Here is a 24,262-nt window from a genome sequence, read left to right on the forward strand (position 1 = left end):
TAAAACGACACCTACGAATTCTACAATACCTGTGTTAGCAACAACTCTCGCTCACTTTTGAATTGATGATTCCACGTCGCCAGAACACTGACGTTCGTCGGTGAGACGATATCCGGACACGGAAGGAGTCACGGAGACGGAAACCTGTCAATCAATCAATCAATCGATTATTTAATGTGCAACACGTTAAACGTCACCTGAATCACCGTCCAAAAATGATATAAAACCATCCTTAATTTCAGTAACAACAAAGACATCGGTGTTAGTATTAGAGAACGATACATCCTCTCTAAAATAGCATTCAATATTAATCTCTACTGCACCACGGACTAAGATATCATCATTTTGATTCGAAATTTCTATCTGTGTACACATGTACATGACTTAAAACCAAAAAATCCATGTAGGTCTAGATCGCTGATAAGTAACTGTAGATTAAACTGCAAAAAAAAATATGCACATTCGTCGATTTCATAAGCATACAAAAGAGTGAAGCTAAAAGTTGCTAGCAGTAGTAACATCAGGAATATCTATTTATATTTAGTACAGCTTTGTGCTACTATCTGATTGGTTCAATGATGACGCATATTGTACAAGTATATTCCTGCAAAGATAAAAATAGAACCGACATCATCTTCGCCATTCGGAACTCCTTGTATGTTACCTTCTACCACATCAGCAATATCTATTTATATTTAGTAAAGCTGTGTGCTACTATCTGATTGGTTCAATGATGACGTATATTGTACAAGCATAGTCCTGCAAAGATAAAAATAGAACCGATATCATCGTCGTCATTCGGAACTCCTTGTATATTACCTTCTACCACAATGTGAAACTGAAACTAGAGGGGCGGGGCACATTTATGAACCAAACAAACACAAGTGTGAACACGTACAGCCTGACGTATATATAAAGCCATTGAATTGGCAATGTCGTTAGAACACTAGTTCAGCCACCAATCTGACAGCACGAAATCACAGTAAGTCTCCGTAGCTGTAGCAATACATAAAAACAGAGACGATTTGAAAATGTTTTTATTCTCAGGCATGTAAAGTAGACGTCCAAATCCTTACTCACCTTGACATATTCTTAATTAATAAGATATCAAAATAATGCTGAGTGTGCGTATATGTCACTTTGCTGGGGAAACCTGTGGTAGAGAACTAGGGCATTAGCACTTTGGTAATTAATTACCTCATATCGTATTGAAGAAGTCGTCATCAAAGAATTCATTCTGTGATTTTGTGATGCTGTCATTAGGTAAAAAATAGACAACTTGCAGTGCATTTTTTTCATACTGAAATCATAGATATAATTTTGCAGCTACAATGTGCATGCAACTGAGAGTAAATTGGGTAATATGACTCAATTATCCAGCTCATCAATGATCAAAGTAAATTTGTCCCATTAATCACTGACATTGTAGCAATTATGTTATAGTTCAGTATTTTCTGTAGAGCAAGGGACAGTTTTTTCACCTTTTGGCAATAGTCACATTCACATTACAGATCAATTCTTGTTTTTCGGAATATACCTGTGTTTTTTTAATGGTGGATATTGACTATAATTACAGGCACTTTGGAAAACAGTAGCAACATGGGCAAAGATAAGTGCAAATTCTGGGTCAACTGTTACAGGAAGGACCCAACACACAAGAAAAATTTTCTCCACCCTGGTGACACAGTGGAAGATAATGGTAAGATTAAGATTTTCAGCTTACAAAAGAAGGATATAAGGTAACTTTACTTAAGTTAATAATTCCAGCAGACAGCTTTAAAGAGATCAATACAGTCTGCCTAGAAATGGAGCACTAAATATGTGAAACAAAGCAGTGGAAATGGCATGCAGTGAACAAACGATTACTTTCAGTCCCTATGAATACATTTTTCTTAATTAGATATCAAAATTTTGGTGTATATAATGATTTGTGATTAAGTTTTTCAGACTTTTAACAATATCACTTAGATCTGGAGACACATTGGTATTCTATAAAAAAAAACAAGTATTTTTCATTCTTGTCAAAGGAAACATTTTAGCAAATATATATTGGAAATTTATGAAAATGTCTTTAACATGTAGATATAAAGTGAAACCCTGTAGATATAGATTGATATCATTTCACACAGAATCAGTATCACAATTAAAGCAGAAAATTTGTTTACCTAGTACATTTGTTGTTGTTGATGTCACAGATGATGAAGCCATGGAAGTTGATGATTCTACCACCAAACCTGTTCCTCTGAGGCGGAGAAAAACACATGAACTAAGCCAGAGTGATGGCGAAGATGATATAGATGAGGCACCTAAAACAACACTGAAGAAATCAAACTCAAAGAAAGCTAAATGCTCAGAAGATGATGAGAAGCCAGGTCCTTCAGGGGAAGGTAAATCTAGTGATGAGGACACTAGCAAACCCAAGTGTGAATATTGGGAAAAATGTTACAGAAAAGATCCCAAACACATGAAAGATTATCGGCACCCAAAGCAAAGATTAAGCACAAGACCAAAACCAACAAGGAAGTTAGAAGATGGGGATATTGTCAGTGTGGAAGGAGGTTTTAAACTGAAAAGAATCGGCAGTGACTTTACATGCACGTAAGTATATACAATATATGATTATATGGCATGTAGGTTTTATCAGCTGTCAGTTAATGTCAGGTAGTAGGCCCACACACATCAATCATAGTTTTATTAGAAATACCAGCAGATGTTATCCTGTGAAAAAAGGCCACTAACATATTTTGAACTCAAATTTTTGTGTTAGCCTCTCTGGGCTTATTTTAAGATAGCTTTAGTAGCCTCTTTCTGGATCAGTTTTATCTGAATCTAGGCAAGGTATCTGAATGAAAGTGAGATTGACACAAATTTGTATGAGTTTTTGTCTATTTCTTGTTTATCAAATAATTGTGATGACTATTTTATTGTTTCAGTTGTATTGGTTGGAAAACACAGAAGAATGCTACAAACAAACGGACATGTAAACATCTGAGGGAACATTTGGGGGATGTTTATGAAGCCGCCAGAATTGGTCAACTTCCTGTGGCAAAGAGGAAAGCACCAGAACCAACACAACATTTCCGCCATCTTGCAGTCAGTTTATTACTAGCTCACAAATACGATGAAAAGTAAGTCACTATATTACTCTTTAATATTACAATGTAATCTGTCATTTAAATTCATAACTGTCAGTTCAGTAGAACCTGTCTGAAGAGACCACCCATTTTGTCTATAAAGAAGTTTTTTCTGTAATAAAACCCTGTGTTTAAGTGTGTACCTCTTCTTTCCATATAGTAGAACCTGTCTTGAGAGACCACCCCTTCTGTCAATAAAGTACCTGACTAGTGAGTCCACCATTTCTGTTTGTAAAGTAGAAAATGTCTTGTTATTATGAGTCCGACCTGTATCTGTACAGTATATCTGTCTTTGATTTTATGTTTTTCAGCACAATCACAAATTTTCTATTTCAGATCTACCAATCCTGTTGGCTGGTGGGTGAGCGAAAAATTAGATGGTGTGCGAGCATTCTGGAATGGAAAGTAAGTCTAATTCATTAATTGCTTAATTGAATTAATAAATAAACTTATCATGTTATTAAATAATGATAATAATTTTGTCAAATTTTCATGATGAAAAACAGTCATTTCACCAGGCTATATTATAGTCATGAATATCACCTTTTAGATAAAATTGATAAGATGGCGTATTTACTATGTACTAATACAGTAATTCCGGTTTTGTAGGTGCTTCTACTCCAGACTAGGAAATCCTTTCTATGCACCCAAGTGGTTTACAAAAGTAAGTATCACAGATTTAGTGAAAATGTTTTTCTTTTTTTTTTGCTTTACCTGATATCTTTATGAAATTTTGTTACAATTTTACCATATATAGCTTTAAATCGTCAATCGTAGTCCATGTTTACCAATAGCAATACAAAAAAGTAAACAAATATGTAAATGTTTTATAATAATTTCAATTTTTTTTCAAGGATCTGCCAACAGACATGCACCTAGATGGTGAGCTGTTTGGAGGAAGGAAAAAGTTCCAGTCAACTGTCAGTATTGTGAAGACACCAGAGTGTGATAACTGGAAAAAACTTGTGTACAGTGTAAGTTAATGTTGTTGAACTAATAGTGAATATTGTATCAATTCATCGATACTTCAATTAGAAGTCCATCTCAAATTTTAATATATAATTTCAAACTTTTACTTTTATTGACAACATTGAAATTAGGTATATACTTGGTAGATAGAACATCACAAATTGACTACTTTTTTTTTTTAATTTTTGAAAGATCACGTGTGGCCATAAACTATTGGTTAACAACATATGGTACCATAGCATGATCTGCGATTTTGGGGCAATGATGTATAGGATGTGTAATTCATAGGGCTTTACATTTTGTTTATATAGGTATTTGATGCACCTCACATGGAAAAAGAAACATTTGAAAAACGACAGGAGGCACTCACAGAGTATTTTGATGAACATAAGTAAGTATTATTTCTCCTTGTCTTTGTCACCTTATTTCTCACATCACTTTTCTTCTTTTTATATAGAGCTTATAAGAAATGAAAAGAAGAAATACCATATTATTGAAAAATGTATATATATGGCTCTGTGCTATTTATCAAATGTTCAGTTCTTGACTTCTACCTTTATTTGCTACAGGCCTCAATATGCAGAGCTGGTGAAACAGACGAAATGTACCAGTAAGAATCAGTTGGAAGAGGACCTGAAAAAAATCATTGCTCTCGGAGGAGAGGGACTTATGATTCGAGAGCCAAAGTCTAAATATGAACGGAGGAGGTCAAAAACGCTTTTGAAGTTGAAGAAATTTTACGATGCAGAGGTAAGTTGATTAAAACAATCACATGACTATGATTAGGATTATTGTATTTACGGCAAGTAAATGTCAGATATCTGGGTTAATTACATGCTTGTCACGTAGATGCATGTATGATACTGTGTACAGTATGAGTCATGTTCTTAGAATTTATTATCTTTTATGATGAAGTTTCCAACTATAGGCCCTTGTGTGGCAATAAGCCCACCTCTTAGTACGAGTGTGAGTTTACGTTAGCCCACATGGTTTAACAAAATTTAATACAATGGTTAGCTAGAATATTATTTACTTAAAATTTCTAGAAGGAATAGGACAGCTAGCAGCACTTCTGATACCTGTAAAATATCATTCAACTATCATATCAAGACATTGTTCTATTTTTGTCACTTTAGGCCATCGTAGTTGGTTATGACCCTGGAAAAGGTCGTTTCACAGGAGCTGTTGGAGCCTTGAGGTGTAAGATGGAATGTGGCAAGCTGTTTTCTGTAGGGTCTGGGTACGTATTTATATGACATTCAAGATGATCTTCCAAGACATTTTTACACTGTAAGAAACTTGTAAAACTCTAACATAAATTATTAGTCATTCAAATTTTTTATAAAGATTTGTTAATATCATAGCATCTTAAAAATCTTATTTTCAATTCATCAAAACTTTAATTTTTAAAATAGAAGATTTTCAGTTGAAATTTAATAATAAATATTGCTTTTGTTTCTGATGATAGATTGACAGACAAGGACCACAGACGACCACCTAAGATTGGCTCTATCATAACCTACAAATTTCAGGAGTATACAAACTCCGGCAGTCCACGTTTCCCAACTTTTCTAGGTGTGAGAATTGATGCTACAGAACCAAAGGATGCAGATGTACCAGTGACTATAGCAGATGAATGATGTTGCTTTTATTTGTGACAAACATTATATAACAACAGATCAGCACACAATACATCTACTTCAACATCAGACTTCTTTATAAAGTGTTTAAAACCTAACGGCAGCTTATTGTACAGGAGGTCATTAAGAAAACTGTGATGGCACCTGCTATGGACAATTTTCAATCTATATAGTACCAATCAATTCTATTGTCTATTTTTGTACATTATTGTATATAGTTTTATCTTTATTTTAATTAACCTTTGAAATAGTTATGAGCTAATCAATTTCATGCTTTACTTGTACCTTGTCATGATTTTAAAAATTTCAAGAAACAGAGTTTTTATTTAATTTCATGCATTATATATATATATCATAAAGATAACTTTCAATTATGTCCATAAATTATTGTGATTTATTCAGTTTTTAAATTTGGACACTAAATATTTATTTTCAAAAATACCTTCAGCTCTTTTTAAATTCTCCCTGTACTTAAAGCTACAGCTATATCTTATCAAACATTAAAAAGGTTGAAAATCTATTCTGAAATACAGTTGAAATATTACCGGTGTTTTTTGTTAATATGCTATTTATTATGTTTGGCAAATTGTCCAATGGGAAAATGTAAAGATTGATAATTATTCATTTCATTTGTGATATTAAACAGCAATGAAATGAAAATGTATGTAAATACTTGATACTAATTTATTTTTTCAGTATTTATAGAGATTTATTTTCTTAGAATTTAAATGTATACAATATTTATTATTTTACATAAATATACTGTATCTACAATATTTTTATCATTCAATATTTCAGAGAATGGTAAATGAAAACATAACAATTTTATGTTAATCTTGACAATAAGAAACCATACTGTGCAATCTTAAGTGATTAATAGACAAAAAATCCACTTAATTGATTTTATACTTGTAATATTTGGAATGAGTACCATAACATATTTGTTGAAAGCGAATGTGATATTTACCTCCTAGGTATTAATACATTGAGTGATATATAGTGTTATTGTTTTGTACATTATAGCAGAGCTTATGTTATTTAGATTGTTTGTTTGGAGATTTTTTTTGTCTTTTCTCTTTATGATGCATTGCTCACCCCGTTTTGGGTGATATTTCCTTTGATTGAGGAGATGAATGAAATTTTCAGATGTTTTAGTTGGATATAGTATTGATGTACGTTGTGTAACATTTTACAATTACTTCCCTTATTTGAGAATATTTGTAAAACAGAAATAAAGAAATAATTCAATTAGCCATGTGTATGAAAATGAAAAATTTAGAAAACCAATCCAAGGATTTAGAAATCCCTTCTTTCATAACACAGAGGAATTAGTTATTAAAGTGTAGGAGTTACAGTTTGTATTGTTACCAGAATAAATGTGTGTTATATATGTATCGGTTTTGAATTGTATATTGTACACTCTCCTTCATGTATTGGTAACACTTCCAACTGGTTTGCTTCTTTTTGACAAAAATTATAACACTAACAAATGTGAAAATGAAGTGTGACAGATACTGGTGACATCTCTTATAATCTGATGAACAATAAAGAACATCTATGTCATTAGAGGCAATATCTTAAATTTCATTTATCTAGAGAAAGAAGATGTTACTTGTATTAGGTATTATTTCCTGTTGAAGTTTCTATTTTCTAAAACTTTTATCTGTGTAACATCATAATAACCACAGGTCCTATAATCATTGCTACAATTTATTTTACATTTCCATTCAATAACATTGACACACACAGAAAAAATGGAGATGACAAGAGAGTCTATAGCGTTAGTTTTAACACAACATTATGTATGTACACATCTTAATATAATACACTTATTTATAATCAGTCATTTTATGACCAATGAATGACCCAGACAAACTTGTATAAAATAAGTAAGTTAAATATCAGATACCAAAAGTACAATACAAGATGACCCTCTTGTCACATTATCTAACAGAGGATACCAAAGCACAACAGAAGTCTATCTTACTTTAATCAGACCATGTGACAGAGAAAATCATAAGACTAACTAGTTGTCATACAATGTGACAGAGGAACACAATACAAGTCTGTCTAGTTGTATCCCCACATGTGACAGAGGAACACAACACAAGACTGTCTAGTTGTATCCCCACATGTGATAGAGGAACACATCAAAAACCTATCTAGTTGTATCCCCAAATGTGACAGAGAAACACAACAAAATCCTGTCTATTTGTATCCCCCATGTGACAGGAACACACATAAGACTGTCTAGTTGTGTTGGACCAAATTTCAAAGGAACACATCAAAAAGTCTGTCTAGTTGTATCCCCACATGTGACAAAGGATAACATCAAAAGCCTGTCCAGTTGTATCCCCACATGTGACAGAGGAACACATCAACATCCCACATGTGATGGAGAAACACAACAAAATCCTGTCTAGTTGTATCCCCCATGTGATAGAGGAACACAACACAAGACTGTCTAGTTTTGTTGGACCATATTACAAAGGAACACAACAAAATCCTGTCCAATTGTATGCCCCATGTGACAGCGGAACACAAAAAAGTCTGTCTAGTTGTATTGGACCATATTACAAACCTTACTATTCATATCATCCAATGTGGTAGGTACACAACAAATGCGTGTCTAGTTGTGTAGGACCATGTGACAGAAGGACACAACACAAGTCTGTCTAATTGTCAGACCATGTTACAGAGGAACACAACAACAGCTTGTCATAACCTTATACACCCCCTTCAGTTGGGCATTTGACTAGTAGTTAAGGTATAACACACTAACAGTTACTGACTCAACTCCAACAATTATTTACTCTCTTCGAACAAATACAACAAAAACATAAATATAAACACTCTCCGATGAAATAACCAGTCAGACAATGGTCAAACAACTCCAAAAAATAAATCTTGTCTTTATGAAAGACAAATTTCTGAATAAATATACACTAGCTGATTTTCAACACTGATCTTCGAATGAAGTTATTTACTTGGTACACGTATTGCCTTGTGAACAGCAAAGGTCATTTTGAGGTGGAATCTCTTTGATAAAGTTGGTGACTACTTCACTGAACAACTTATGGGAGGTCCATCGTATGTCATCAAGAGCAATTAGGTTAAAATGTCTTACTCAAGTACACAACTATGTCAGCACAGGCCAGTTCAAACATAAGCTACCATATAAAAAAGGTGACAAAGTTTTTCATGTAATATGCTTGTGTTTTTAAATTGCATTTTGTGTAAAAATAGATTATCATAGGATTTCTGTATTTTCTGGGAATATCTATGTCTTTCTTCTAAACCTACCCCCATAGTAGCTTAATTCATTCCACACTAATTTATGATATACTGTAAAATCATAAATATTTGTGAGGGTTTTATTTTTTATGGGTTTTGGGAGAGCTCTTAATCCACAAATTCATATATCCACACATTAGTTTCACAAACTCTTAAAATTAGTATATAAGCAGATTTGTTGAGCTATAGTTATCCAAGAAATCAAGTCATAGTGATTTGTGATTTTAAAAATCAAGCCACACAAAAATATCTAATTTCACAATAATATATATTATATTTGCATTGCCAACCAGTGATAATTATAGCAAATTTTACTCCATAGATCACAAGTATTCACAATCTGAGTTTTTGCACCATAAAACTCTATTGTTTGTTAAGTACCATTCATCTAAGATAAAAATAAATAACAGCTGAAATTGATATCCGTGACACATAGCTAATGCTACTATCTGAAATAATTTGTCAAGAGAAAGATTGACATTACTAAGAGATCATGAAATATTATGAACTAGATAAACATATTGATTAAAAACTTGGAAAACAGAAATACTTAAATGGTTTGAGATGATGAATGTTTGTTTTTACGAATATCTAAATGTCTTTTTACTTCCTTTATGGCACTAGGCATCAAAGTAATTCAATCTTTAAATGAAGTATAATGCAATAGCAATATTGTATTAATGTTACAAGTTTCTAAAAAGCCTTAATGAAAATGTGAGTTTACTACATGGCAACATGACCAAGCTGAATTTTTCAGATTCATTAGGAATCTTTGAAAAGCTATATATACTGTGCGTAAAGTTCAGGGGTATAACATTTAATATCTTTCGGGTAAAAATACAAATCCTCAGAGGTATTAGAAGAATTTTGTTCCCATTTTGTTTAATGTTTTGGACAGTATGTTCAGAATGATGTAATGATATAATGATCTAGTCTGTATGTTCAACACTGTCAAGTGTGATGTAATGATACAATGATCAAGTCTGTATGTTCAACACTGTCAAGTGTGATGTAATGATACAATGTTCAAGTCTGTATGTTCAACACTGTCAAGTGTGATGTAATGATACAATGTTCAAGTCTGTATGTTCAACACTGTCAAGTGTGATGTAATGATACAATGTTCAAGTCTGTATGTTCAACACTGTCAAGTGTGATGTAATGATACAATGTTCAAGTCTGTATGTTCAACACTGTCAAGTGTGATGTAATGATACAATGTTCAAGTCTGTATGTTCAACACTGTCAAGTGTGATGTAATGATACAATGTTCAAGTCTGTATGTTCAACACTGTCAAGTGTGATGTAATGATACAATGTTCAAGTCTGTATGTTCAACACTGTCAAGTGTGATGTAATGATACAATGTTCAAGTCTGTATGTTCAACACTGTCAAGTGTGATGTAATGATACAATGTTCAAGTCTGTATGTTCAACACTGTCAAGTGTGATGCAATGATACAATGATCTAGTCAGCATGTTCAATGAAGTCAAGTGCAATGCAACAATATAATGTTCAACCCTGTATGTTTAACACAGTCCTGTACAAGGCGACGATCTAATGTTCTATTTCTTTTTTTAAATGCAGCCTGGTGCAATTCGATGACATAATGTTCCAGTCTGCATGCTTAACATGGTCCATTGCATTGTGCTGATATCATGTGTTAGTAGTCCTCATGTCTAACACGGTCCAGTGCAATGTAGAATTGTTTATTTTGTCGTATGTCATGCACTCCTATTGGTCCCACTTCACAGTCAGCACATATTAGGTATTTGATGTTATCTACAGTGTTTGTGAAACCAAGGTTTTCAAATGTAAACATATCATCCACCAACCAGAATTTATTCAAAGTTTCTCCATCTTTTGGTGCTGCATTTGGCTTCTTCTTCATGTGTGGAAGAAATAACTGAAAAACAAGAGAAACATAAAACTTTCATATTGATGAAGAATTCTTGTTGTACCATTTGAATAAATGTTTTAATTAAACATTTTTTAATCATCAATGGTATTTCAATTTATCTATCCAATGTTTTAGTTGCTTTTTGAGAAGTGAAGTTTGACCTTGACCTCTAGTAGACCTGTTGTCCTATTTCATTGATTTTGAACATTTTTGCTTATAATATCTACCCAATTAATATATAATTTAAATATTTGACCTAGTTCTTCAAAGTGCTGATACTTATAAATGTACTCATGGTTACAGTTTCTTCATGCTATCAAGAAAAACAAAATTTGACACCGTGACCTTAACTTTTCAAATTATGACCCCAAACATTTGGTCACAAAAGGTATACATTTATCTGGAATTTTTCTTTTTTTTTTATGAGTATCTTTGCACCACAACACTAGAGTAATATATATACCATTTAAGAATCAAATACTGACCACTGCAACATTGACCTGATGACTTTGACCTTTGATCACATGACTTCTTGTTTATATGGTTCTTCTAATAAATGACATTACAACACATGATCAGTTCAAAGAGAAAATTGAACTCCTTAATAAACTATACACAACACATGAGAAATAAGACTTAGGCCTCCACATCTTTGATCTTAGAACTGATAACCTTGACCTTTGATTACACAGTTTCTAGATACATAACTGACCACCTACCCTGTGAAGTGTAAGGTCTTCATTTGCTTAAAGTCAATATTAAATTGAAGTTATTAGATTTCTGCTATCAAAAGATAAAAGATGATAGTTATATTGGCTTATGGATCAAGTCTTAATGTATAGAAATAAATATTAAAACAACTATACAGATAATATCAATCTAGGTTACAATGGTCTCAGTTCAAAAATGGCACTAATCAAAACTGTCCTATCATAAAAATTGCCCTCATAAATACTGCCTTAATATTTAAAGGCTGTTATTGGGGAAACTAACAAAGATTTTGTATGTATATCAATCCTGCATTAAAGAAAATAAACTGAATAATTTTATTGAAATCAATGTCACAATAAGAAATGTATCAATTGTTCATAAGAGATTGCTTTACTCTTTTTGAAATAATAAAAATTGGTTAGTAAAAGATTAAAAAGTGCCTAATATCTGCCTTATCAGTGTAATTTGATGCAATTAATATGCTAAGCTATTTATATTCATTTATGATTTACAATACAGGCATATGATATGATTTAACACATAAGAGAATAACTGTTATATTTAACATATTTACAGCTAATGATCCAATTCATAACCTACACAGTACCTAAGTGTATATCATACTTCTTTAAGCTATAATTACAAAGTAATAGTTTTACTATGATATCACAGAACAAATTTTCATATGTAGGGTATTTTATTTCGGTCAGAGTAAAAAGAAGATTTTGCAAGAAATAAAAATTGGTAGATACCAATTTCTGTGCTATAAAGTTTATAATTACAATAGAAATCACCTTGAAATTATGATTTAATTTGCAAACTTGTCAAAGATCATTTTTTCATAAATCAAGATATCTGATTTATTGAAAAATCAAGTTTTGTGCTCAATTAAATATGCTTTTCTTTCTAAAATTGAGCTCGTAATTTGTGTATAAATGAAATATATCCACTTTATATAATTTATGAATTCCAATTGCTTGGAATGGTATATTCATATAAAATCTCATATGTTGAAATGGAATTTACCAACTAAGTACAGTTGTACTTGAAAATTTCAAGAAAATCCAACCATAATACCTTTTCTTCCATGATTAGTAGTTTGTTAAAAAAGAAAATTTTTACTCTGAAGCATATATAACATTGCTACCACTCCGGTGAAATTAAAATATTGTCTATCATAATTATCCCAAAGTATTCATATTTGCAACAATTATTTGATGCCATACCCAGATATGAAAATACTGCTGATTACGTTTACATAATAATCAATTTCACCAAGTGGTCAACCATGAAAAAAGACAAGACACAGTAAACATCCTAAAATACACCATCACATTATTGCGGCCTGGACTCAGATATATATCTATTTTAACTTTTACAAAATAATCAATTTCACCAAGTGGTCAACTAGGAAAAAAGACAAGACACAGTAAACATCCTAAAACACATAATCACATTATTGCAGCATTGACTTAGATATATATCTACTCCAAGTCTGTGAATGCAGTAATATATATTTAGTAATTGTTTAAAACATAAAATAATTGCCAGAGTTTTAACAACAAACTGGTATTCAAGTAAGTTTCTCTTTTATCAAATCAAATGACACATCATACTGGTTTTATTTCAAATTATATAACTCAAACATTTTCAAACTTTGTAATCATAATAATAAATGTTTCATATGGATTAATTTGCAATTCCCTGAATCACTGATTTCTGAACATGCTTAAGTGATACCCAACCTTACGTAGAAATGAGAAATGCGCACTACTGTGAAAAATCTTAATTAAAATAATTTCAATTGATAGCATATTTAAATATTCTTGATAAATGAAAATTGAAAAAAAAATAACATCAGAATTAAGTCAATCTAACCAAACACTGTATACATGTTTGGCCGTTACTACTAGGACAGTTTTTGTAGTAAGATCGTTCGAAATGTACACCAATCGCGATCACGCCGGCTGGTGAACAGTCATGATCACCAGGTCACGAATAAATGACATCTCTCTTATCACCTCTTTTTCCTTCATACTGGCTTTCTGAGGTAGAAGAATGACAGATGAACATCTTTGACAACATATCTTTGTTTTGTTTTTTCCTTCCTGTACCATTCCATCAAACTTCACAGAAACCGCATCATCTATACTAGCCTCACTCATTATGAACGTTGCTGCGAAAGGAGAAAAAGTGTTTGTGTTTTTAAAATCAATGTTTTTGTACGATTGTTCTAAATTCACTGGATTCAAACATTTAAATGACGGAATATTTTTACTCTGTTTTACGCATGCGTACTGAAATTAAAACTGATTCTTGGTCGCTCACATGCTTCTATCAAATAACAATAAATATCACTCTGCTGAAGCACTCAAATGACGTCGATTGAAACTCTCTACGAGCACCTGCAGTCTGACTACATTCAGGTGATAGAAAAAAAAAACCAGCAGAAAACATTTCTAAGGTATACTTTTGATTGATGCAATGAACGTTAATTTAGTTTTACGTTATCAATAATTGATACAAAACGCTTTATTTGCAGATCAGCTTTGAATTAGCTTGTGTTTCTGTATTATGTATATACGTCGCAGACCCCAAAGCTGGTTTAGTGCGACGGGAAAGAGAGAGCAATGCTTTCATTGACAGTTGTTGGCGAGGGATGACTGGAATCCCTCAGTTGTTTGCACACACGCATTTTTATCTTCCAGGTGGTTCCAGTCTATCACAGTTCTTATCCAAAAAGTTCTCTTGTCGTTGAGTGGCGACAATCTGAACTTGGAATGGTGTGCTGTTATTTGTGGCATATGTGTCTACGGTATTTTTATTATATAACTATCAAATGATGTCAGGATATGTGGCTCTTTTGGGTCTAGATTTTTGTAAAAAGGCAGATGTGGGTATGGCTGGTTCCAACTTCCTAGCTTGTCGATTTCAGGTTTTGTGTATATGGACCACAGATAATAGCTCCGTATTCAATGAAGGATCTTACATGCAAGATGTAAGCAGATTTTTTCAGTTTTGGTTGCAATGGATGATGTTTCATCTTTGGAAGCTCAGTGATGCATTCACTTTCATGGCCATTTTCGTTATATGTGTATTCCATATTCTTCTGAGATTAGAGGCCAAGGTACAGATTGTGTTGTACTTGTCGGAGAATGTGTCTGTTAAAGATGTAGAATATTTTACTTTGATGAAGAGTATTTAGTTTTTTACATTAAATTCTACATTAAATTTATTCCTCACACCTCAGCCCATTTTTCCAGGTTTTTTTAGGTTGTTTTGGAGGATCACATCATCTGAAAAACTGTGTTTACACCTAGATAGTCATCTGCAAATAGCCAAACTGATGATTTAACAGTTTGGTAGGTCATTTATTTGACATAGGAATAGTAACGGCCTGATGACTGTTACTTGTGAGACTGCAGAGTCTATGCTAACTTCTTTTGAGTGTTTCCTTTCTATGGTCAGCCAGGAGTGGACAGGTCATCTGATTTTGTATCTGATTTTGTATTGAAAAGCTCAATTTGTACAGACATTGTCAGGAGTTGTGTTTCATATGAATATCCTGAGAGGTAACTGTGGTTTAATCAGGTTAAGATGGTGTTTCTTTTGAAGTGCTTTAACATGTGCTTGCATATTATATGTTCCAGGACTTTGTATGGGATAGATGTTAAGGAGAGAGGTTTGTAGTTACTGCATAGTTTTTATCTTCATTTTTGGAAGGTGCATGATATGTTTGGATTGAGTAAGTCTGATGGTAGCTCACCTGTGTCTATGGATTTTTGATATATTGATGCTAGTCTGAGAGCACATTCTTTGAGTACTTTGTTTGGTATTTTATCTGGGCCCATTTTCTTAAGTAGCTTTGTAAATGATAAACGGAATGGTTAATCCAAAATCTTTTATCTTTTTAAAATTTTCTTAGACTTCTCTACCACCATATCTGTTCATACTGTACTTTGTATCTTCAATATTCTTGTCTTTATTATGGATGCTGTAAAATCATACATTTCATAGTTTAAGGTTATACACTTTTGTTGGTACCAGGGCTTTTTTTATTTGTGATGAAATCCACGTCTTCTATTTCTATAATCCATGTCAACTTTTATCACATTATTTCAAAATGATCAGAGGTTTGTGGATTCAGAATACTCACAAATTCAATGAAAATAAATCTTCCACAAAAAATAATGATTTTGCAGTAAATAAAACCTGCACTCACCCAGATTAAACTTTAACAACTATTTTTCACTCCCTTTATTTAAGATCTGTTTAAGATCATTCTGAAATAGTATATTGTAATGGAAGTCTTGGTCTTTATTGCATCTTTTCATTTCAAAGGATTTTGATTTTTCTCTTCTGAACTCAAATAGATTGACAATACCTTGTTAATCATATCATTCAGTGTTTCATTATGATTAATTTCAGCGGATACAAAGCATTGAAGATGAGCGGTGGAGGCGGATCAAAAGATGTTCCCGGAATGTCAATGATGTCGTTTGTTTCTCAAGATGAAATAGATAGCGTTAGGAAAAAACGGCAAGAGGAATGGGAAAAGACACGAACAGAAGATCAACCTTTAGGTAATTTAAACAATAATTATATTTTCACACATTGTTCATAGACGCCCTATATATATATATATGAGCTATTACCATGATCTACAGCCAATTATATATTAAACTTATACTTTGGGCAGCATGTGAGTTGCCCAGTTAGGTTTTAGAAGATGGAGCTAATCAGCTATGCATGATATCAACTTGAATTAGTCCATCAAGACTATACTGTATGCTCAATGTAAAGAATCTATAATAGTTTTCCTGGCTATATATACAAACCAAAAGAAAATATGTCAAGTAAGACTTAATTCAGATGTGTGGTGTCCACAAAGATTAGTTTCCCCATAGAACAGATAGTTAAACCACAAAAGAAAACATCAACTATGGTCACATGTCATAATTATTATCAGTGATGATATATATATAACACACTTGATTGTAGTTCAAAAAGTTCTGACACAGTTTTAGCTCACTTCATCCCAAGTACTGGTGAGCTTATGCCATGGCACGCTATCTGTTGGCGTTAAGCAAATTTTTATTAAAAGTTGTGTGTACATCATGAATGACTGAACAGATTTTGACCAGTTTTGGTAAGAAGCATCCTTGAGGAAAGTCGAACCAAGTTGGTGTTAGCACTGGTTCTCCACCCCAGGGAATGGAAGGGCAGTGCCCAAAGGGTGAAATTTTGCAAAGTCTTTTAATTCCTACTACTCATGTAGGAAAGAATGGCTATTGCCCAAATTTGGTCTGAAGCATTCTTTGGGGAAGGTAAATCAATCTTGTATAGACGTAAGGTCTTGGCTCCTCTTTGAGGCTGGAGTAGCTGGACCCACTAGGGGAAACAGAGAAAATTCCTTAAAATCCTACTCCTATAGGAATGAATGGATATTGCCTGAATTTGGTCTGAAGCATTCTTTGGTGAATCTATCATAAAAATCCTTCTTCGGTACAAGGATATCTGTCAACCACAACCAAGTCATAAAATAAGATCAGGAATAGAACGTTTTGGACTTATTGGAATGCTGATTACACTAATATTTATCAATAATTCAGTCAAAGATACATGTATTTATATCTTACATGTTAAGATAATTAATTCTGTAGCAAATATGTAAAAAGACTTTTTAATGTTAGTCTATATAAAATGTACTAAAAGATTCTGTTTGACATACCAGATTGTATGTTACACTTTCAGAATGTCCCGAGGAAATTGTGGACAATCGATCCTTATTTGAGAAACTACAGGAACAAAAGATGAGGCAGCAGGAAGAATATGAGGAAACACATAAACTGAGTAAGTTGTCCCAATAGTATGTTGTTTGAGGCTTACAGTCATGTCTACAGCTTTCAATAATGGAAGGTACAAAGTCTGATAATGCTTTGTATCTACACATAAGACCACAAGAGTATGTTTCTACAACATTAAGTAAAACAATCATCATGATATTTCAAAACTAAGGTGTATTGCGTTATGTATCCCAGTATGTATACATGTATATGACAAAACAAAAATCAACGACAATAATCTTTAATTTCTTGTAGTCTGATAACAATGATTATTTATTATGCTATTTGAGCATAAGAAAATAATTTCTCTTTTTCAAGAGAATGGGAATGTTAATTTCAGAAAGGTGTCAAAAATCACATGCAACAACATCTTTTTCATTATTTTTTTCATCTCCAAAGAGAGAAACATTATTATACCCGGTACATTCACTTCTGTTTTTATGATCATATACTATCTGAACCATAACAGTTAGTACTGATCAGCTTTGCTTGATTTTGTTTTAGGGAACAGTGTCAAGGGTTTAGATGAAGACGAGGCAGGATTTCTCGAATATGTGTCAAAAAATGAAATGGACAGATTAAAGGCACGACACCAGGAAGAAAAGGAAATCTTGAAAGAAATTGAAGTATCCTCTGACTTGTATAAAAATATTTCAGGGAAAGATTCCTCTAGAACAGAGGAATGTTGAAGGGAGGTCTTGTTTTTTAGTGTCACAACTGATCGTCTGTAGCCATTTCAAAATTAATTTGACATATTGTGTATGTGTTGTTTTTCTTCTCTCAGTTTTCATCATGTATATGATACTGGGTGTTGTAAAGGCATTAAAAACCTTGGTTACTAGTCCTGTACTATATGTAAAACTGAACATATTTGTGTTCAATGCAAGATAAGGCAATCACAATAAGGCCATAGAAGAAGTTGAAGTTAGTTTCTAGTTATATACTTGAAATCTTAGGAACGTATACAGTTTATATGTTGACCTTGACATTGATCAGGAAGCATCAGTTTCCAAGGTAACAGAAACAAAGATATCTGATGAAAGAAAACTTCCATCGAAACCCCAGATCGGTGCTGCTCAAAACAAAAAATCTCAAATGTCTTTATTAGCAGGTGCTGTCAAACGGAAAGGGTATGTAGAAAACTTTCTTGACAAATATACATGATATTTCAAATTGGAAATCATATTTGCATTTGAATTTTCTGAATTTCACATAATCAGCCTGTGACTTATAATTAGGGAATTGGCCCATGTAGTATTTTTGTGTATATGACACTAGTGCGATATACCCTGGAGAAATTTTCATTGGCTGCTTATGATTGGAATTGATTAGGATGTCATGAGGACAATGACCGTATGTGATTTATTGAAAATGTTCCAACAAAATGTGTGTCTTTTTTTTCAATTTTTTCCTTCCTATTTTGACTTTAAAACCTATCAATATATAAATTTCTTAGCTATTTGATCAAAACTATCTTAAATTTGTTTTCATTTCATAGGGGATTGACTGAAACTTATCTTGAAAATTTTTACTTTATACCCCACAAGGCTTTAAAAAATCAACTTGTATCATAAGATCCCATATGAATTTAAAAGTCATTTAAGATTCTATATAAGATGGATTGAAATGGAAGCACTATCTTTGAATATTTGTACTTGACTAATGTTGTCAGGATCATACATTTTGATGACAGTTTGAGTTCAAGAATTTCTTCATAAGAGATGTTACCCTGTTGTGTATATATACTGATGTTGAAATTAAAATTTGCTTTAAGATCTGATGCTGTTGAAGATGGAAAGAAAAGGAAGCTTTCACCTGATAATGGTAATATTGACCATCCTGTTATTTTTTACGCTAACATATATATGTAGTAGTATACCATATTCATCCTTCCATCAGTTCAGGGTCCAACAGTTTTCTTCTGTCTCAAAGTCAAGTCTGGAATAATGTTGTTTTATAATTGGACTACACCACAATAGTGTTATGACTGTAACTAAAATAAGTCTTTATTCTTATTTTACTCCTAACTGAAAGTCAGAAATGTTGAAACAATAGGACATATCTTTTTGTTAGGTTGGAAAAAACTTGCATTGGCATGATAGTGTTCTTCTGTATGAGATTATTGGAAATATTTGATATAACTAAACTGAATGAAGTTGTATTTTTGCATAGCATTCATGCAGGTATGAGTATATCCTAAATAAAATTTTTGGAATTCATGTATATAGGTATATGTACATTGGCGTTAATTTTGCACTACATGAAATAATCAAGTAAAAAAAGTCATCTCCACAAGGAATATGATTTTATTTATCATCTTGTTAAATAGTTATCTTAATCTCAAAATTACAAAACTAAGACTGGTTTTCATTTTTCTTTCCTTCTATGGTGTTATTTAAATCGCTGAATATGTAATCATCTCCAGGAATACATCATACTTACATGATAAGTTCTTACAAATCACAACAGCCGATATTGTTCGAGATGTAGAACCACCATGATCAGTAAAAACTGAATTTGCATGGCAAATTTGCCATTTATTTTTATTATTCACGGTAAAATTGCATTTGCCATCATACAGTAGCACTAACATTGTTGTTACAAATGAACTGAAATTATCAAACAACATGAAAATATACTGACATGTTAGCAAGTGCTGACTAAACATTGTAATTAATATTACATAATTGGATTGAAACATCTTTTTATACATTATGAGCTACAAACTTGGAGGTAGCATTTATTCCCATGCATGCTTTCAACAAATATACTTCAAAATCATTCATGATATAGCAATCAATATGCTAAATTGATTCCAATTAGCCCACAGGGGTGTAATTTAAGTGCTTCAAGGGTTGAGAAAATGGGTCTTACTTATGTGAAAAAAACAACAGCTACAAGATTTGCTGGTATATTTTGAAAAAAAAGCTTGAAGTGTAAACTATGTGTTTAGCGTAAATACATAGATATTCAGGAATTCCTTTTGTAATTACATTGTTTTTAATTAAATTTAATTAATTAATTACAAGTTTTTTTACTTTTTGACTTCTTACCAACTGTTACTTTGTTCTCCACTTTAGGTGAAATTTATGGTAACCTTTTGAGCCACAATCTCTAAGAATGTTCATGATTTGAACTGGAAAAAAAGTGTTTAAGTCGAAAAAGGATTCTCAGTAGAACAGTTTTGTAATCATGCATCGCTAACATAAAGTGTATATGTTGTTTAAGAAACATGAGGTAGTTATATAACGTAAACATATAACGTTTTTCGTATGCTTTAGGTCTAGGTCAATGCTCAGACTTAAGAGAGGGGGCATATATATATAGATATAATTGTGATTCTACTGAGTAGGAATACAAATTTGGGTGGTTTTTTTCTGGATTTATACCTGATAATTGGTTCTGTTTTCTATGGAGATTATAGATAAAACCGTCGATAGATTAAAATACAATGTTTTTTCACATTTTATTGCAGATCCTGCAACAGATTCCCCGTCACCTGCGTTGAATGGTGGATGTGACAGGGCAAGGATAATTGGCATTCTACCTGGACTTGGTGCCTACAATAACGATTCAAGTGACTCTTATTCATCAAGTGACGATTCTGATATTGATCTCAGACTTACTGCACAGAAAAAATATGTAGTAGTGGATAATGAATGATAGTTTTTTTTGTTTATTTTATCAAATCAATGGACATGCAAATAGCCCTGGATTACATCATGGGAAAAAAATATATTCATAAAAAAAAAAAAAAAGAATTTTGGTTTTTTGTTATCAACATACTGCAGCATTGGACGTCAGTCTGTCGACTTTTTCTATGAATCGTTACAAGTCATGAATAACAAAGCAGATTTTCACCAAAGTTTGTTCGAGGCATCGTTGGGGGGAGGGGAATTAATTTTGTATAAATGGTGGGTGGCAGCCTCAGGGGCTGAAGAGGTATATACTGATAGGGGAAATAGAGCAAATGATTTAAATCTTATTCCTCCTGTTGTAATGATGTGGTTTGAAGTGTGAATGATTTGGCAAACCCACTAGGGACATAGGGTTTGGATCCACTAAAAAAAATAGACGTGTTCCATGCTTATGTAATTAGAATTACTTTTTCCTTTAAGTTAATGGCAATTAAATCCTCAGTTACAGCCAAGCGAAATCCATGTGAGCAATACAGGTCCCAGGGGCCTATTGTTGACTTCTTAAAACCCTCTGAACTGATTTCATTGAAACTAAGCTAAACCTTCAATAGCCAAAGGTAAACCAAAATTGTAAATGTTCCCTACCGAAGGGGCCTAAGGGGCAGAGCCAATAAAGGTCATATTGACTGTGTATTTTAAAGCCTTCTCAATACCTAAATATGGTAGAATCACATACTCTTCATTGGTGGAAGGGGTTAAAGGTGCTTTACTAAAATTATAACTTTCATCACCCCAGGGTCTCCTGTCTTCCCCTGAGAAGGTTGGAACTTTACTATAGTTTATTTATCAAAATTACATTTTTGACCATGATTTGTTTATTAGGGCCCTGCACAAGATGCAGGTGCCCTATAGTAATCGGTTTCTGTTCCATATCTCAAATTCTGTTGGACAAATGGCACTCATCCTTGAAGAAGTTGCTTGCTTGGTGTATGCAGCTTTTCACCTCCAAAGGCTAAAGTTCAAGGTCACTATTGCTATAAATAGAAAATCTCTTCTAGATTTTGCTTTGGCCAATCCAACACAAACCATTTTGTGGAATATCTCGAGTTTGCTGTAGCCAGTCTAACTCAAACTTGATGCAATGCTTCTTAACCAAAAGTGCTTGTTTGAAATAGATTGCCGTGCAGGTTCAAAGGTTAGGTTAAAACTAGTTTCTGTATGATAACCTGAGTTTGCTTTGCCCAATCTAAATCAAACTTCATACAATGCTTCCTTACCAAAAGTGCTTGCTTTGGATATTACTTTTGATATCCCAAGTTCTAAGGTCAAGGTCAGTGTAATTATAAATGTTTTTTTTTTGTTTTTTCATAACAGTCTTTCTTGACTTTTGTGGCAGAGTGTTTGATATTATGCAGATATTGACCATGGCTAACCCTAGGGGTTGATGGGTGTAGCCAAAAGCGGTCTAAAAAACTCATCTCAGTACCTGAATATGGTAGAATAAAAAACTTTTCATAATGGAATGGTCTTTAAAGTAAAAGTCTTACGTCCCTGTACAAATAGCATTTTGCGTTTTCTCTTCTCTATTCTACATATTTATTTCAATTGGTTCCATTTGTGAGTTCACTCAGGTGACTGTTTAGGCTGCCGGGCCATTTGTTATCATATTTGTTATTCTCTTACAATTACTGTCGGTCAGAAATGTTATAAACACTGTAAATAAAACTCATCAGATGGTGATATGATATTGTATTTTATCATATTTTTGTTTAATGTCATAACAATCGTTAAATTTTGGAATTGGGCACTTGTGCTTATTTTGTGTATTTTTTTCAGAATTACAGTCTTGCCCCTTTTACTATGATTGTAGAGTATTGTACCAACAACTCCTTTGATAGTCACTATCTACATTTTGTGAAGAAAATACGGACAGAGTCATCACATGTTGAAGTTGTGCACATGTGCTTATTATTTTTTTAGCTCAACTGGTCTGGAAAGTGTGAATTTTTTATATTTTAATAACAAAAAACCAATGGTTATAATATTTGTCAGGAAGGTTCCTTGGATGAAGCTTAACGAAGTCTTAGTCAAAGTTATAAGTTCCTGGGATGAGGCCTGACTAAGTTTGTTAAAAGAAATAACTTCGGCCCAAATTAAAGATCATCGGGGATTAAATACTCCCTTCTAAGTAACCAAAATGCCTAGAATCACAATATTTAGCAGGTAGCTTCCTTAGATGAAGCCAAATGAAGTTTGTTAGAACATTTACCTTTATGAGTATTCAAGGTAACAGGGGTCAAATTTGTTAAAACCTTTAAACAAAATGTTCTGATAAACCAAAATAATTCATTTTGCCGGTAGTAGGTTTCTGGGATGAAGCTAAAAATTCTGTGAAAACAAATGAACTTGACCCATATTCAAGGTCACAGAGGCAAATTTGTTTCCTTAAAATGAGTTCATCTCAATAACTAAAGCTTTGAATATCAATAATGTGTAAACGTTAATGTATAATTGAAGAGAGCTGAATGATACAGGCCTATTTGACCTGTTGTTTTTAACATTTTCTCACCTCAGCACAACTCCTCCTACCATTTTGAATCTAGCAAGCTATTCCACCCACCATCATTTACTTGAAAAATTCAGTAAGTAGTTACCAAGGTATTTGATAAGTTAATGTAAAATTTTACCAGAACATGATCTGTTATAGGATAATATTAGATCCTAATGGGGAGAGTAACAGGGGTGTCAGATATTCCCCCCTCCTCTCCCCCTAAAAATGTTTCACCCTAAGTTTGTTTCATAACACACCAACAATATTGCTCCTAAAAATTACATTGCCCCAAAAGTTCATAACTGCTCCAAAATTTATTGTATTGTTGAACCAAGTTAAGTGGTGGTTTTGTATGTTAATTTTACTTGTCATATAATACTACACTGCAAAAATGATGTTTGTGTATATGTTTTGCTACCATCTTTTGAGGTCCATGATTTATTTTTCCATTCACAGATGGTCTGTTGTAAGCAAAATAAACAAATAAGCCAGGACTCTTCGTAGATCAGTTATAATAAAATGCATCTTCTTTAGAGTTCCGCGTGTTTCTGGTTTTAATCTGAGTTTCATTATTGAAA

The 24,262-nt window shown here is 32.8% G+C and overlaps 3 protein-coding genes across 3 annotated transcripts; 2 read left to right on the forward strand and 1 right to left on the reverse strand.

The window, feature by feature from the left end:
* Nucleotides 1-895: 895 nt before the first annotated feature.
* Nucleotides 896-6,068, forward strand: LOC132546852 (uncharacterized). The gene is made up of 11 exons (XM_060210579.1): nucleotides 896-982; nucleotides 1,577-1,699; nucleotides 2,196-2,598; nucleotides 2,934-3,128; nucleotides 3,471-3,539; nucleotides 3,744-3,798; nucleotides 3,989-4,108; nucleotides 4,415-4,494; nucleotides 4,673-4,853; nucleotides 5,240-5,343; nucleotides 5,572-6,068. Exons 2-11 carry the CDS (start codon nucleotides 1,600-1,602, stop codon nucleotides 5,741-5,743), a joined length of 1,479 nt encoding a protein of 492 aa, XP_060066562.1. The 5' UTR covers nucleotides 896-982; nucleotides 1,577-1,599; the 3' UTR covers nucleotides 5,744-6,068.
* Nucleotides 6,069-10,701: 4,633 nt separating this feature from the next.
* LOC132546827 (guanine nucleotide exchange factor MSS4-like) lies at nucleotides 10,702-13,814 on the reverse strand. Its single transcript, XM_060210543.1, has 2 exons — nucleotides 13,671-13,814; nucleotides 10,702-10,944 (listed from the first exon to the last, which is right to left on the reverse strand). Exons 1-2 carry the CDS (start codon nucleotides 13,812-13,814, stop codon nucleotides 10,702-10,704), a joined length of 387 nt encoding a protein of 128 aa, XP_060066526.1.
* A 230-nt stretch (nucleotides 13,815-14,044) lies between these two features.
* LOC132546838 (PSME3-interacting protein-like) lies at nucleotides 14,045-22,414 on the forward strand. Its single transcript, XM_060210559.1, has 7 exons — nucleotides 14,045-14,113; nucleotides 16,078-16,232; nucleotides 17,404-17,502; nucleotides 18,000-18,121; nucleotides 18,492-18,625; nucleotides 19,270-19,319; nucleotides 20,971-22,414. The coding sequence occupies exons 2-7, from the start codon at nucleotides 16,097-16,099 to the stop codon at nucleotides 21,156-21,158; spliced, it is 729 nt and encodes a 242-aa protein (XP_060066542.1). The 5' UTR covers nucleotides 14,045-14,113; nucleotides 16,078-16,096; the 3' UTR covers nucleotides 21,159-22,414.
* Nucleotides 22,415-24,262: the final 1,848 nt, after the last annotated feature.

Source organism: Ylistrum balloti, unplaced genomic scaffold, assembly GCF_031769215.1.
Source record: "Ylistrum balloti isolate Yb309-2 unplaced genomic scaffold, AGI_CSIRO_Ybal_v1 Utg369916, whole genome shotgun sequence".
In the NCBI taxonomy this organism is placed as follows: domain Eukaryota; kingdom Metazoa; phylum Mollusca; class Bivalvia; order Pectinida; family Pectinidae; genus Ylistrum; species Ylistrum balloti.

What these genes read in the sequence shown, in the direction of transcription:
- LOC132546852 (XM_060210579.1), top strand. Translation starts at nt 1,600, where the DNA reads ATGGGCAAAGATAAGTGCAAATTCTGGGTCAACTGTTACAGGAAGGAC. An exon ending in GGCAGTGACTTTACATGCAC is followed by an intron (nt 2,599 to 2,933) that starts GTAAGTATATAC and finishes TTATTGTTTCAG; the next exon opens with TTGTATTGGTTGGAAAACAC. An exon ending in CACCCAAGTGGTTTACAAAA is followed by an intron (nt 3,799 to 3,988) that starts GTAAGTATCACA and finishes TTTTTTTTCAAG; the next exon opens with GATCTGCCAACAGACATGCA.
- LOC132546827 (XM_060210543.1), bottom strand. Translation starts at nt 13,814, where the DNA reads ATGAGTGAGGCTAGTATAGATGATGCGGTTTCTGTGAAGTTTGATGGA. An exon ending in CCAGTATGAAGGAAAAAGAG is followed by an intron (nt 10,945 to 13,670) that starts GTGATAAGAGAG and finishes CTTGTTTTTCAG; the next exon opens with TTATTTCTTCCACACATGAA.
- LOC132546838 (XM_060210559.1), top strand. Translation starts at nt 16,097, where the DNA reads ATGAGCGGTGGAGGCGGATCAAAAGATGTTCCCGGAATGTCAATGATG. An exon ending in AACAGAAGATCAACCTTTAG is followed by an intron (nt 16,233 to 17,403) that starts GTAATTTAAACA and finishes TTACACTTTCAG; the next exon opens with AATGTCCCGAGGAAATTGTG. An exon ending in TGAGGAAACACATAAACTGA is followed by an intron (nt 17,503 to 17,999) that starts GTAAGTTGTCCC and finishes ATTTTGTTTTAG; the next exon opens with GGAACAGTGTCAAGGGTTTA.